The following is a 15,181-nucleotide window of genomic DNA, read 5'->3' as shown; positions in this document are numbered from 1 at the left end:
AGAAAAGGTATTTCTGATTTCATGCAAAAGCCTGTGTTCAAAGATTTGATTCCAGCTTGGGAAAACATTGCTTAATCGTTATTTATCGTTTTCTTTTCAGATATACAATCTGCTGAATTCACGTGCAATAAAATGGAATCTAATGCAATTGTAAAAGAAGAAAGTCGATAATATTTCCATTTTGAAAAGAACACTTTCCAATGCAACACCACCACTACGAATCATACCTCTCTGACAAAGTCAACATAATGTGAAATCTGAAAACAATAAGCTTCACTTCATCACACTCATGCCCCAAGTGAAACCCACGTTTAACTAGTGTTTAACAGTTTGAGCACGTTGGTGCATTCGATTCTGTAGAATCAAAAATAAGCTTTATCAATAAAAATGCCTGGTCATGGTGAGATTTCTGTTACAATGGTACAAGCTGCAGCCAAAGAGTCAGAGATCCAAAAAAAAAAAAAAAATGGATATAAAGGTGAAGTCAACCAGGAGCTTCCACACCTAAAAGGAAAGTGCAAATTGAATTAAGTTTTAATAAATTGCCCATATTACTGCTATTTATTTATTTTTATTTACTCAATGTGTTTGGAGTTTTCATGAAAAGTAATATACTTAAAATTTGATTTAATACTGAGTTAGATTTTGTGGCCAAGTATAAGTATTTATGGGATACATTAGCAGGGGTATTAATACATATATTACATTATTATAGTTGTTGTTGTTTTTGCCCTCTTTTTGTCAACAAACTGATGGCAAATCATCAATCTTTTCATTGGCTAAACGGGTAAAAGGCTTTAAAAGCATGAGCATGAGGCAAATGGTTTCATCAATAAGATCTGATTGGGCCTCGGCTATATATTATACTGCATAGGCTCACATGTTGAAGCAGGTACTCTCCATTCAAAGTGTATTGATAACACGTCTCAGACAAATTAAGCAGCAATATTGGATTTCATAGAGAGTTCGAGATCCTTTTTTTTCTTCTTTTAGAAAAAAAAGTATGTCTCTTTTCTGTAATTATCTCATATTGACATTGATCTTAAGTCAGAAATTATGCAGCCCGTGGGATGTCAAATTGGGGGGCGAAAAATGATTATGAGGCACAAATGTTTTTTAAGCAGTTCCACACATTTCATAGAAGAGGCCATTTGTGTCACTTTCCCCCTGACATTAAAAGAGACAGTGCAGGTCCCTGTAAATTGCCTTTTCATAATGAACACATTTAACGAACGTAATTAATATATAAACTATCCCAATTTGTCACTTTGATTTGTATTTTAGTTAATTGTGAAAGTAATTACAGAGCAAATTAACAGCTTTCAGGAAAGACCGGGGTTTTAGGGTCCGGTTCCATCTTGGGTGCCTTATTAATTTTCTCTCCCTTAGATGTGATGAAAGGGAGCGATAAATCCTGGTGATCGGTGAAGGCCAATACTAAATGGCTCCATATTTCACCGCGGCTTTAATAGAAATATTCATGCGGGCCCCTTAATGAAATTAAACCGGCGGTGCAAGGGGACGGGGCGCGAGCGCGGGGCGCGCGGCAATCAAGAAGTCCGGCTGTTATAATAATCACACGAGGCTGATAAAAAACGCGTTTAAGTGATGAGAGAAGTGCAAAGAAAAAGACTTCCGTTGTGGCGACACGTTTCGGCGTCGGCGTCCAAAGGTGAAGATGTTTATGTGGCCCTTTAAAATATCATAATACTTTTAATATGCTGCCACGCACCCTCAGCCTCTCTCATGGCTCTCGGTTTGTCCAAATTATTATTCGTTTTATCTTTATAATAGAGACAAATCAAATAGAAATGGACAGAAATAAATAAATAAATATATATATTTATTTATTTATTTATATATATATATATTTCCATGGGCCTACATAAATTTAGATTTTTTTTAAAGTGGTAAAAACACAGTGAATTGACCCTCATGTCTCCCTTCTTCTCTTTCTATTTTTTTCCCTCTCCCTCCACGTTTTCAGGCAGGCCCACATCCCACCCACATCAATCTCCCAGTTATCATTCTGTAATTGGTCATGATCATCAAGGTCCACAATTAAATGGCGATCCTTTACTTGAAAACTACCCGGTGACTTGTTGATTTCCCCCGAGCAAATAAACGTCCCAGGAGCGCGGTTAGCTGATGAATTGACAAAAAACTAATCAGCTTTATTGGTAGACAGGTTAAGGGCAACTGGGTGTCAATAATTCTCATTTTGACCTCCTCTTCCATTAACTTTAAGTGGCTTATTAGACCGAAGTCACCCGGAGCCACGGGCCTATTATCTACATCTCTCTCCTCGCCACAATTCAGGGCTTTCTATTCATATTTCTTTCTCGTTGCTCCCAGATTGTGCCTGAATTTGACCAGTTTTGATAGGAAGCACATCAAAGTTGCATTTTTATTTAGTAAAAACAAAAAAATACCAATAATATTTCCAATATTGTTGCAGGGGCGGAAACGTCAGGCTTTTTTTTAGAGTAAATCGAATTTTAATGTAAGGTAAAAAATCCCAAAACAAAACTTGGATTGCTGATACCTCACGTTAGAAGCAGTGATGGTTCAACCTAATCAATTTGGTCGTGCAGCTCCATTATAACAGGCCAGCGTCTGCCACCCTCAGCATTGGAGAGCGACAGAAGGAGGGCTTTTACTTAAATTTCCCTGTTGGCCTCACATGGTGCGTCGCCTCAACATGTTCACTTCTGCTCATGCTTTCATTTATTTCAAACAGACGTTTTATTTATTGTCATTTAAATTCAATAAGTGGAGACGAGCCTAATAACCTGACAGGTCACCTTACACGTTAGAACAAAAATGTATTATTTTTTATAATAAATAAAAGATAAATACTCATCCAGCATGTTTCGGCCTGTACTGTAATTTCTTGTTTTATATTGGTTATTAATAACATTTTATTTTTTATTTTCAGGTTTCAGCTGAACTAATATTGTTCAACCATCTCAGGTGAGCCACGACAGCTGCAACAGTATAAATAGTAATATAAGGGAACATGATATGGACACATTGCATATTTTCATATCGAGAAAAATAAGATTGTAAAATTCATATTTTTATTTTATTTCTTCATTATATAACAGACACTGTGGAGTGCCTGTGGCTGATGTTTAATCAAATGTTACTACACCTGTTTCCTGTGACCTTGGTCAGATTGGTGATGTATACAGTAAGCCAGTCCCCCAAAAAATGTACAGCACAAACCGAATAAATCCTATAATCACCATGGAAACTCTCGCTCCATAAACCCCACTGTTACTGAATTATATACAGGCAAAAAATGTTACATCCAGTTATAATGGATACAAAAACTTGAGCTTTATTTCAAACGTTTGCGTCATTTTTGTTCCTGTAATAGCAATACCTATAAAAGCAGTGACGCCGCCAACGCCGTGCTCTACTGTGATTAGAGCGGAGAGGCGTTGTCGGGTCCGTCGTGACGTTTGGGCCGGCCCCCCCCTGCAGACGGCTGCACCAATCCCCTCCGCCTGACAGGGACTAAGTGTCGCGCGGAGCTCCTCTCTCACACTCCGGACCCCATCATAACTTTTGAGAGGTGGGAAAAAAAAACCGGCATCGGACTTCTCCCTTCGTAGCAGAGCGACAAGGACGCGCACCCGGGACCCGATGGAGAAATCTAAAAACTTTCGCATTGACGCGCTTTTAGCAGTCGATACACCCAAGGTGCAGACCTCCCCGCTGGCGCTTGTGACTTCCCTGTCCTCCTCCATCCAGACGTCTGGGGGCGTGGGAGCCGCGGAGCTCACCGGCGCCGACTCTTTACGCACCGAGACGCCGTCTCCGCCGAGGATTTCCAACTGCGGCTTGATTCCGAAGCCGGGTTTCCTGAACAGTCCGCACAGCATGGTTGGATTACATCCGCAGAGTACCGCAGGGATCCCCGCGCAGGCTCTCTACGGCCACCCCATGTACACCTACTCCGCGGCCGCCCTAGGCCAACACCCTGCCCTGTCCTACTCCTACCCGCACGGCTCCCATCACCACCACAGCGATCCCATCAAACTGACAGCCAGCACCTTCCAGCTGGACCACTGGCTCCGGGTCTCCACGGCCGGGATGATGCTGCCCAAAATGTCTGACTTCAACTGTAAGTAGCTCCACATTTTTTACTCCAAATAAATCATATGATAATAAAAATTACATGTTTGGTCATCAGGCTGATCTAAAAATGTGTGATGGTCTCCAAAAGTCTGCTTTATGCGTTATAATCCTGCTAATAAATATCCCTAGAGAATAAAACTGGTCTACATGATGCTGATCAAGACAGGGTTTGTTGCTGTGCTGAAGACTAGAATATAGAAGGCATGACGTTCGGTTTTTGGCATTAAAATAAAGACGTTTTTTTATATGAATGCACTATTTCGCTCATATATTATGATCGTCTGACTGAGAGGATGTCATGCAGTGATGTTTCTTCTAGGAGGAACTAAAATGGACAGATAATGGACAGTGGGAAACTAGCAGAGGAGTGTGAAACCCACAGTCGACATGCTATTTGCTCACCAGATAATGCCTTCTTGTTTCTGCTCGTTTTAACAGATTTGTTCAAAATAGAGTGGCAAATAACTTCTCTATGGAGATATTCATAAGTGAACGACCTTTATGTTGTATGACACCATCACAACAGAGTGCTGTCAATGTGATGCAACCGAGTTCACCTAAAAACACTGGAGTCTTTGGTTATTTTATTATCAGGCATAAGCAGACCGTTGGTTTTGCACGATCTTATTTTAGTTCTATTTTGATGCCAATGTTTAACGATAGAATGTGCATTTTTAAAAAGATGAATGGTGTTGATGTTTTGTTTTTTCCTCTTGCAGCTCAAGCTCAGTCTAACTTGCTTGGCAAGTGCAGAAGACCAAGAACTGCATTCACAAGTCAGCAGCTGCTGGAGCTGGAGCATCAATTCAAGCTGAATAAGTACCTGTCACGACCGAAACGCTTTGAAGTGGCTACGTCCCTCATGCTGACAGAAACTCAGGTAATAATTCTCATAACAATGACTTGACTATTATTATTATTACACTATTATAAGCTCCTGTTTGTCGGGTTACATTTTTTAAATGCACAAAAAGAAAATTAGTTTAATTTTCTGCAAAAAATGTAAGAAATTATCAAGAAATCTCACTCGTCTTGATCCCGATCCATTCTCAATTGTTAGACTTTGTTGTACCAATTTGCTGGTAATGCTCATAAGGTGATGTTTTATTTGCATTTGATTAAAAGGGATTTATATATATATATATATATTCTGTGTGGGTTAAATGTGACACAGCAGCAGAGGTCAATGTCAGGTGGACTGGTGACCTTTACGCAGTCTTTACGCATATTACGCACAGGTAGCCTCCCGCTTTAGACGTTTAAAGCACGTCAATCAAATGCTTTCCCTTCCCTTAGGTTAAAATCTGGTTCCAGAACAGACGCATGAAATGGAAGAGGAGCAAGAAGGCCAAAGAGCAGGCCGCCCAGGAGGCCGAGAAGCAGAAGAGCAACAAGGGCGGCCAGGAGAAATCGGACGGACTCGAACAGTCGGACTATAAGAGCAAGACAGACTCAAAAAACGGCAGAATACGAGACTTCAAAGACAGCGACGACGACGAAGGCGATAACTTCCTGTACAACTCGTCAGACTGCTCCTCTGACGACGAGAGGAATCACACCAGCGACATCAGTCCGCAGCCTTGAAGCCGAAGAAAGGGCGAAGGTTGCGGTCTCCATTTGTAACGACTGCGGGGGGGATTTTTTGCTATAAAATGCAGTTGCATGTAATCCAACCTCTAATCACCTCCATGGAATTAATGACTTTTTTTTTATTTTAAAGAAAAGTAAACATTTAGGTCAATAATAGACGATCTTGGTGTCATAGACAGGCAATAAAAGCGGGATATTTAAGTTTATAATAGCATCATTCAGCACTCTATATGTAAACTGTGACATGTTGCATGGTTTATATGCAAACGCTGTAAACTGGCTCAGGACTTTGCGATGTTTCCCCCCCGCTGTGATGGTTCGTTCGTCAGCAATAACCGTTCAATAATATCCTCCACAGTAAAATAGCCCGCTGTCATTTCTCTAATTTTGAACCTTATTTTTGTTCTTCGTGGTGTTCCGTAGTGTGTCATGTCACGCTGGAAAAAAAAAATGTTATGTTTATTTTTCTATACTGTATTTATAAAATGGTCATCCCAGTGCATGATAAATTATTGTTTGGCGTCTCTGAACAATGTGAAATAAAAATGTTTTTATATAAAAGATTTTTTGGTGTTTTGGTGCAAATTTTGTTAAAAAAGAAAAAAAAGAGGCGGATTGATTTATGATTTGCTCGCAGTGCGGACGCAGGCTCGTGTTTTTCTCCTTGCTCTGACAGCTCGGGTCATGGGAATCACTGTTAATAGCGCTGTCGGATCTGTGCAAACGTGCAGTGAGAGCAAACAGCGAGTCGGCGGACAGACGGAGGAAACATTTCACACCACACTAGCAATGGCTCGCATTAATAAACCTTTTAAATGGCTCGTTGAGCGACAACCTGGCCGCCCAGCCGCAATTATCACGCCTGGAATCACTTTAAACTTTTATTTAACCTGAAGAAATAAAAAAATATTTTTTTTTTACTTGATAAAAGCAATTTAAATGCTATTCTAGGAACTCATTATATTCAGTTTTGCACTAACTTAATGTGAGAATTAAAAGATTCTTCTTGATTTTAATTGAAATAGAAAGAAAAACAAATAATGCAACAATGAGGAATTATAAACATAACACATACTGTATGTAAAATGTGTTAAAATGAGAGCGGACTTCCTCAAATGCAAACAAAACGTCCCATCAGCCTATTTTTCCTACCCACACAAACACATTATTTATTCAGGGTGTGTTATTAACTAATATGTTGATATCTGATATGCTCTTCTTTCAGCCTCCTCTTTTATTTTAATATATTTTGGTTAACAATGTGACTGAGCTATGGGGCCGATATCATTATGGTTTACACTGTGCATCAGGTATTTCACAGAAAATACAGTCGACACAATGTATGCTTGTTGCCATTATTCCTGCAGTCGTTAGCGTTAAACTATAGCAGGGGTTGGACTGATTGTGTGCCATTTGGAACAGGATTACTCTGCGATCTGTTGGTTATCTTCAGCTGTTTGGTTTAGTCAGCTAAAGCAAAGTTCAGCTGAGGGTCAAACCCAAAGAGAGTACACCAGGTAAAGCTGATGGCAACCGGCTGGCTCAGGGCTGCAGACAATGGCCAGTGTATGGAGTGCACAGTGAGCCTATTGATCCCACTATCTCCACCTCTAAGTGACAAATTCTCAGGTTTTTCCTCCCAGCAGTCACCATCATTTCTCAATAAATACATAAACATACAAATAAAACAATAACACCACTGCTACTTAAGCCCAAAGTGTTTTTTTTGTCATCAAAAACCAAACGACTCTCCCTTTAGCGCGAGGCGACGGCGTGCTTCGTGGACTATAAGTGAAGGACATTTCCTCTGGTTGACCTTGGTGGCCCATTCCTGACCTCGGGCCACGCTCCAGCCTCAGATTGATACGGGTTCGCACCAACGGAGCTAATTAATAGGCGCAAGTATCAAATGTAACAGAATGACTCTGCTATGCTAACCACGCGGGCGGTTTACTGGTGTCAGCGAGCAAACAGAATAGGCTAGACTCGAGGCCCCGGGGTCACTTCATCAGGGTGTGCAAACACAGGAGGAACGGCCGTCCCTCTCCGTTCCCACTGCTCTCGTCTTTGTCACACTCCAGGCAAGCCGAGTGGAAATATCAACAGAACATCACAACATGCAAATATCCACTAATCATTGCATTTAAGGCGGAGAAAGACTTTATTATAATGAGCTTTATTTTGTGCGAGAGTGTAAATAGACTCAGTAAAGCCAAGAAGAATGGCTCAAGGTGCACAACTCTGCAACTTTTTCTGCACACGGCCTCCACAAGAACGTTAAGGTGGAAGAAATGAGAGCGGTGGTAAGAGAAAACTGTTTCTCTACTCTAAACGAGTCAAGGCGTTAAGACAGGATGTTTGATTTATTGTGGCTTTTATGACTGACTGCAAATATACAAGCGCCATTATGGATCGGGGAAATGAAAAATAGAATATATCCAAGACATTGCTATCAAATTGTCAGGAAACAAAAATCCGTGGATATTTATTGCAGAATAACAAAGCTGAACCAACACGCACTCTATTAAAAGAATATACATTGAATGAAGACCTGTGAGTCCCTAAAGTCATCTTCCAGATTGAAAAATCTCATAATAAGAATTATGTACAAGGACTCCCAAAAGAAAAGCCATTCATTAAATATCAAAACGTGTGTATTCTTCTTTGAAGAAAACTGAAAGTTTGGGTTTTTGTCTGTTAAGGAGACATTTCCTTCTTGCAAGTCTTCTTCCACAGTTCTGTTGGGTTTCTGTGTGTGTGATTGTGAGCGCGTACGTGTTTTACAGTTTGAGCTTGGTCTCTTTGGCCTCCATGGCTTTGGTGGCGACCTGGGCACGCTCGGACAGCGTCGCCGCTTGCTCCGCTGCTCCCTGTGACTGGGCGTTCTTCAGCAGGAAGTGACTGATGAAAAGCTTCAAGCCCTCGCGCAGCATTCCTAGCTTTGGAATTCCTGAGATCCTGGCAGATGGGGAAACAATGACAGACATTGATGTCAGACGTTCACGTGGCGCAAAGCGGTACAGAGGAGTGTTTTTACAAGATGTGGGCTGACAGAGGTTAACATTGATGAGCAGGTGGTCTCCACAACATTTTAACCAAACTGAACTGGATGGATTGCCATTAAGATTTGGACACATATTCATGGTTTCTAGAGGATGATCCCACTGACTTTTGTCATACATACACAATACAGTCTGATAATTTGGATTATAACTAAATACCTGCAAAACAAATGACATTCCCATCAGTCTCAGCTTACATGTTAAATTGTGTTTATTGCTAATTACAAAATGTGAGCATGCAAAGACACTGAATTAAGAGGGTGAACTTGGTTATAGATTATACTTTTTTACACTCAGCTGTGCCTCAGTAAAGCCTCAAAGAGTTGCTAGCAGGGCTGCAGACTGTTTTGTTTTCCAGTACGTCGTATTTGCGTGTTGATTTAAATGTTTACATCTCCAAACCTGTATGAAGTAAGTGTCTGCACATGAAGCTCACCTTCCAAATATGCTGGCTAGGTCCTCAGGCTCCACGTCTTTTAGCAGTTTGGTGAGCACCTGACGCAAGAAGCGCACCGTGGGCTTGTCAAGTTCCCCAAACTCTATTACCTACACAGAGGAAAACACAGAGGGGACTCTGAGGATTAGGGTTTTTAGATGATCATTTATCTAATTAACAACATCAAATATATACATGTGATATAGTGAACACCTTCAGTCACGTACTTTGAGTATGGAGAGTGAGAGGCACTTCTTCTGAAGGAAATGGGTAACCAGCTGAACCAGGTTGTTAAAGGTGCTGCTGGAAAGGTTGGACAGCTCCCTGAATTTGTCCCATAGGCTGAACTGGAACGTCATCTTGGGGGAATAAAGGACATTAAATGTAACGATTGTACAACAGCAACGAATGACACACTGACGATTCCCTAAAACAGCAGTGGAAAGGATCAAGAACAGAAACTGGCTTCTCTACACAGTTAATCCTCTCATCCAGATGCAGTTTACATGTGAAAAGCAAACATTCCCAGCAGCTCTGGTTCAAGCTCTTTGAGGAGGACAATGGTCATCAGTCTCTGATATGGACCCGCAGCCTACCTGGCAGCAGAGTAGGAAGTGTGGTCTCACCCCCCATTGTTTGCAGTCACGGTTTAGGTCGAATAATATCGGAGGTGAGAGGTGTGAGAGGCTCCCACACTGCCGAGGTGAACGACAGGCCACGCGACGCAGGTCACACACAGTTTAAAAAGGGACCGGGCGGCCACACACACGCAGCAGGAAACTCAACCGTAAATGGATGCAATTCTTCACTTTTTCTCGTGATACAGTAAAATAGCCTCTCTAACTTTAAAACTACAATCCTTGTTTGGAGTGCAGTATCATTTTCATCTAATCCGGAGAGTCCACATGATCTATTTTCAAATAAGGACCATGTAAAGATGGCTTTTATAACTATAAATGGTCCTGTTCAACAGCGCAATATGCAACGTTCCTATAAGCAATGAGAGATTTACCTCAATCAAGCAAAAATCCTGTGTGATAGTAAGGGAAATATATTTTTCTTTGCTTTATCTGGACAAAACAAGCAATTTAATATCATCAAATCAGAAATTGTATCAGGCATTTTTCAATAATTTTACATCTTTTATTAAGCAATTGCTTAACCAAGAAACATGTTCTTAGAATAAAATGTATATTTGCGAAGGTAAAGCTTACATTTTGCTACTCAACCTGGAAATTAGTAAAGAAGAAAGAATGAAATGGTACTTTTTCCTCACATACAATTTTCTTTTTCCCATTTACTGCTCTTAAGATAACAATTTCACATGTTTATGTATCAAAAAAATGCCTTTAAGAAAGGCTGTTAATTGTACATACTAATGTAATAATCTAAGTGTATTTAGATTTAAAACAGGGTTTTATTATCTGCAAATTTCTGTCTATGTGATTAGTGTTATTTTCTATTCCGAGTCATTAACGTGTGTGGGTTTACCAGCTGGAGTACCTGAAAGCGGCGATCGTGGGAGCAGAATTTCTCTCCCAGTACGGCGTAATAGGCATTGAAGTTTTTCTCCTGCAGGCAGCAGTCCATCAGTACATGAACAATCTCCCTCTCCTGTTTGTCCTTCAGGCCAATCCTTCACACGGAGCAAAAACATGGTTAAAACATCACCCTCACACCTGGGCTACTTTGACATGAAACATGGCTAAAATAAGTCGTATTTCCTTCCATCTATCTTCGGTCAACCAACTTAACATAGAGAAACACTGTAGAGGTGATTGATGACAAACCTGAGCAGTTTCTCGAATGCATCCAAGTAATCCTCGCTGGTCATCATCACACAGAAGATGTTCCTCCTGACGTCAGTGTTCATCCTCTGTTTCCGAGCCAGCTCTAACACTTTGGCACTAAACTGAAACGCATTTTAAAAATCACAACAGAAAAATGACAGATGGCCACATGTCATCAATGTGCTGACATAATAGACATGGGTATCATTTTTAATTTATTGATGTTTGAGCTGACATATTGCTAGACCTTTTTTAAGATTATGTGGAAAATACAAAAAAGGTTTTCTACACACTTCTCAAATTTTGAATGTTGAATTTTTGACACAAAAGACGGAGATTTGATGCCCAGACGGACCGATTTGTATTGAACAATAATGGAAATACTCTCCGTCACCGAAAGCATTAATATACTGCATATTGTAACGGCACCGACAAATGAAATGAGTGGCAAATAATTCACTATTACATTTATTTAGATGTTAAATCAATGTGGGAAAAATCTTATTTGAAGATAAAATAAAGATAAATTAATCTGAATACATAATAAATACCTGTCCTTCAGCAGAAGCCTGTTTTGAGGTGGTGTTTTCTTGTTCGATCATAGGCGCTCCGCTCCACGACGAGCCGACGATCCACCAGCGGCCCACTTGCTCTGCTGCCAGGAGATTGTCCAGAGAGACCCTCAGTTTCATGTCACTGCCTCCTGCACGCCGCTGGATCTGAGGAGCACATTTTCCCAGAATTAGCCATAAGTGCACTTAGGGGGGCAAATACCAGTTATACAATATGAAAGAAGGGCATCAAATAAGCAAGTCCTGAAGTAGAGAACTGTTTAAACAGCCACACTGAGTGGTCGTGAAGAAGGCATCAGGAACACTCTAGACTTTGAGTCCGTAAAAGTGGTACTCTGGGGCCACCTGGTGGTATAAGTGGGAGCTACATGAAAATAACATCCTGAAAGAACACAATAACCATGTTCAATACAATGAATAAAAGCTAGTTCCTATAAGCTACATGTTAAATATCTAAAAGTCACCCACCAGAGTCCTCTGCAACTTCCTCAGTTTCTCCAGAGGCTCGGGATCGTAGCCTGGGATCTTCCGCATATCGTTGTTCTTCAAAGCCAGCATGGTTTCCAGCATGAAACGCACCTGAGAACACACGTGCAGACAACCTTATGTTAAATAAGCTTCGTCGATACATAATTGAGAGGTCAAATACGCAATGCTGTAGTCGTCATCAGATCATTTAATGTGATTAAGAATGCCTAGAAAATTAAAAGGTAGGTAAAAGTAAAAGGTAATTCTGTTTCCCTCACCCTGGTCTGATCCTGAAACTTCGACCCCACGTCGTTGGCCTTGCGTTGGCCTTCAGAAATGAGCTCCTTGAGAGCCAGGGCGTCGTCTTTCCTCAGTGTGAAGCCGACATTCCTCAGCATTAGCAAAACTAGTTCAATGTCCTTCTCTGCGAAGGCGCCAACGAAACGTTTCAGGATGTCGAAGATGAGGGCAGAATGCACCACCTGGAAGTTATAGAGGTGACAGACAATGGCGACCAGGTTGTCGCATTCTTTGCTTTCACTTGGGTTCTTGTTCAGCTCGTCAAACTTTCGTACGACCGTCTCCAGAAAATTTGCTCCCACCTGGAAAAGTATCAGAAAGGAAATAGGTCAAAGTTTTGGTTTTCGGTTTATGTACGTTAAAAACTGTGGAGAAAGTTCATTAAAAAAAGTGTTATCTTGCAGTGAAGAAGCAGCTAATCCCCTTTAAAAAAAAAAAAGCATCTAATGAATAATCCAAGAGTTGATGTCAGTTCACGGGGCTGTGGGCTGATAAAACCAAAAGCCACCCTACTCCTGTTGGGTCATATCAGTAGATGAAACAGTGAACCGAATGGAAATGCCTCCAGAAAGTAAAACCTTTTTACTTAAGGTCCACCCAAGCAAGAATTAAAGGTGGTGCGTTTACCTCCAACCCAACAGTGTGATGGAGGATGCTGACGAGCAGGATGTGCTCCATCAGTAGTCTGTCGGGCATCAGGGCCGGGGTGACGCAGGCTGCCAGCAGCAACTCTGTCAGGGTGTCATTCATGTCCTTCCGGCTGCAGCTCATGTACAGCTCTTCTAGCTGACCACTGATGGACGCCATGTTGGGCTCACTGAGCCTAAAGAAATTACAACATGAATTAATTACCACCCTGGTATAATTATAACAGTGCAAACTCAGATGAGAACAGAAAAATCTGTGAGAAAATTGACAAGTAAAGTTTTAGTTTTCTAAAACTACATTGTTTGAATTGTGAATTCTGACAAAACCAACGATTTGAAGACGTCACGTCTCCATACTTTACCCATTTCTAACTGTAAATCAACTGTAGATATTACAGAGCAGTACCCAGCTCTGCCTCTGGGGGCAATGGCAACTTTTTCACACTCTAGGCAACTAATGCCAGATAATCTTTATGGTGAAGCTAGAATCTTATATAAATCAGGAAAAGCTGTTAAAGCAAAGCTACATAACTTTGGCTGAACAAAATGGCAAATAAGGTGTAAGTGTAGCATAAGTAGAGACATTTCTAAGCAGGCAAACTAACTTTACACAGAAATGTTGGTCTATTATATGCTAACATTTACAACTTTTAATTTGAAAGGAGGAGTAATGTGCTATTTCCTATGCTGTAAGGAAGTTACCTGTTCACCAGGCCTTTCACATTCCTCTTGAGTTTTTCGAGCTCGGCTTTGCGTTTATCATCTCCAGCGCCTCGCAGGTGGGGTGGCACGTACTTGCCTGCTGCAGAGTTGACCTGGACATTGGAAGACGTAACAATTAGATGCATTATGAAGCACATAAAAAGTAAATGATAAGAGAATAAACAAACATTTCTGAACTTACAGTTTCTGACTTTAGGTCTGATGTCTTTGTGACTTCTTCTTCCTCCGTTTCCCCTTCAGTTTTATCGTCCGATTCAGCTGCATCACTCTCATCCAGCTCAGCCTCCACTTCCTCCTCCTCCACCATTTCATCATCATCATCATCCACCTCATTTTCATCTCCATCATCATCTTCTTCATCATCACCATCCACCTCATTTTCATCTTCTTCATCATCACCATCCACCTCATTTTCCTCATCACCCTCATCAATTGAAGCCATATCTTCATCACTTGCCATCGCATCTACAGGTTCTTCATCCTCATCGGACAGCGGCGAGTCGTCCTCATCAAGCTTTTCAAAGTTATCCTTGGCCATGTCCATGTCATCGTCATCGTCATACATCCCGGCCGCCGCTGAGCCAGAGTCCAGCATGCCAAGGATGTAATCGAGTCCATCGGCCACAAAGGATTGAGGGAGAGTTTTCTTGTTTTTTCTCTTGTTTAATCCCAGGCATCGCTCTAATTTCTTTATTTCTCTGTCCTCGGCTTCATTCGCCTCCAGAAGTGCCTTTTTCCTCGATTCTTGAAGCTTGTTGTTTTTCTTGCCTTTCTTAGAAGATGATGGTGTTTTGGAGCCATCTTTTTTCTCTGTAGGAGCGCTTGTAGACTCTGATTTTGTCATTTCTTTCTTTGCTTTCTCCATTTTCTTCTTCTTCTGTTGGGGCTTCTCACCAGAGTTTCCACCATCATCGACGGGTAAACTGAGGGTCTTTTTCCCCTCATAATAACTTTTCATTTGGGCTTTTTTCATCTTTCGCTTTTCTTTGCGTAGCTCCTTTCTGCTTTTCTTTTTTACAAATCTCAAGACACGGTCATTGTCCTCTTCTTCTGTGCCACCCTGTCTTTTAATAAACTCACCCATTGCCTCGATGCACTTATGTAACACAACACCGCCCTTCTTCTTTTTGCTGTTTTGCTTAAATTTCCCCTTCATTTCAGCAAATTCCAACCGCCTGTTACCCCTCTTTCAAAATGCAGCTACAGCCGCTTAGCTAAGTGTAGCTAACAGAGCTAACGTTATGAGCTAACGAGGGATTAAAACAACCTACCTAAAGGTGAAAACTCGAGCTTATTTTAAACAAAATATACCTTAAACTGGACGTGTACCACCATGAGGAGAGTTGTTTATACGACCCAGAGCATGTGACGGTTTCCTTCCAGGGCACGCCGGAGAGCTGGCGCTTTATGATGACGTACTTTATTTTGGGGCGTTTTTTTTTTTTTT

At 41.1% G+C, this 15,181-nt stretch overlaps 2 protein-coding genes across 3 annotated transcripts; one reads left to right on the top strand and one right to left on the bottom strand.

The window, feature by feature from the left end:
* Window positions 1-3,439: 3,439 nt before the first annotated feature.
* mnx1 (motor neuron and pancreas homeobox 1) lies at window positions 3,440-6,249 on the top strand. The gene is made up of 3 exons (XM_084034031.1): window positions 3,440-4,132; window positions 4,866-5,026; window positions 5,443-6,249. Exons 1-3 carry the CDS (start codon window positions 3,652-3,654, stop codon window positions 5,728-5,730), a joined length of 930 nt encoding a protein of 309 aa, XP_083890157.1. The 5' UTR covers window positions 3,440-3,651; the 3' UTR covers window positions 5,731-6,249.
* Window positions 6,250-8,080: 1,831 nt separating this feature from the next.
* Window positions 8,081-15,086, bottom strand: nom1 (nucleolar protein with MIF4G domain 1). Of its 2 annotated transcripts, XM_084034254.1 has the most exons (12): window positions 14,141-15,086; window positions 13,916-14,107; window positions 13,714-13,826; window positions 12,992-13,187; window positions 12,343-12,666; window positions 12,065-12,175; window positions 11,576-11,743; window positions 11,025-11,146; window positions 10,738-10,870; window positions 9,462-9,593; window positions 9,235-9,344; window positions 8,081-8,694 (listed from the first exon to the last, which is right to left on the bottom strand). In XM_084034254.1, the coding sequence occupies exons 1-12, from the start codon at window positions 14,888-14,890 to the stop codon at window positions 8,517-8,519; spliced, it is 2,529 nt and encodes an 842-aa protein (XP_083890380.1). In that variant the 5' UTR covers window positions 14,891-15,086; the 3' UTR covers window positions 8,081-8,516. The 2 variants fall into 2 exon arrangements, with proteins under 2 accessions (XP_083890380.1, XP_083890379.1); XM_084034253.1 differs by having other exon boundaries at window positions 13,916-15,086.
* Window positions 15,087-15,181: the final 95 nt, after the last annotated feature.

Source organism: Eutrigla gurnardus (assembly GCF_963514095.1).
Source record: "Eutrigla gurnardus genome assembly, chromosome: 18".
Taxonomy (NCBI): Eukaryota; Metazoa; Chordata; class Actinopteri; order Perciformes; family Triglidae; genus Eutrigla; species Eutrigla gurnardus.
The sequence above is the reverse complement of the archived record's forward strand: the minus strand, read 5'-3'. Positions and strand labels throughout refer to the sequence as shown.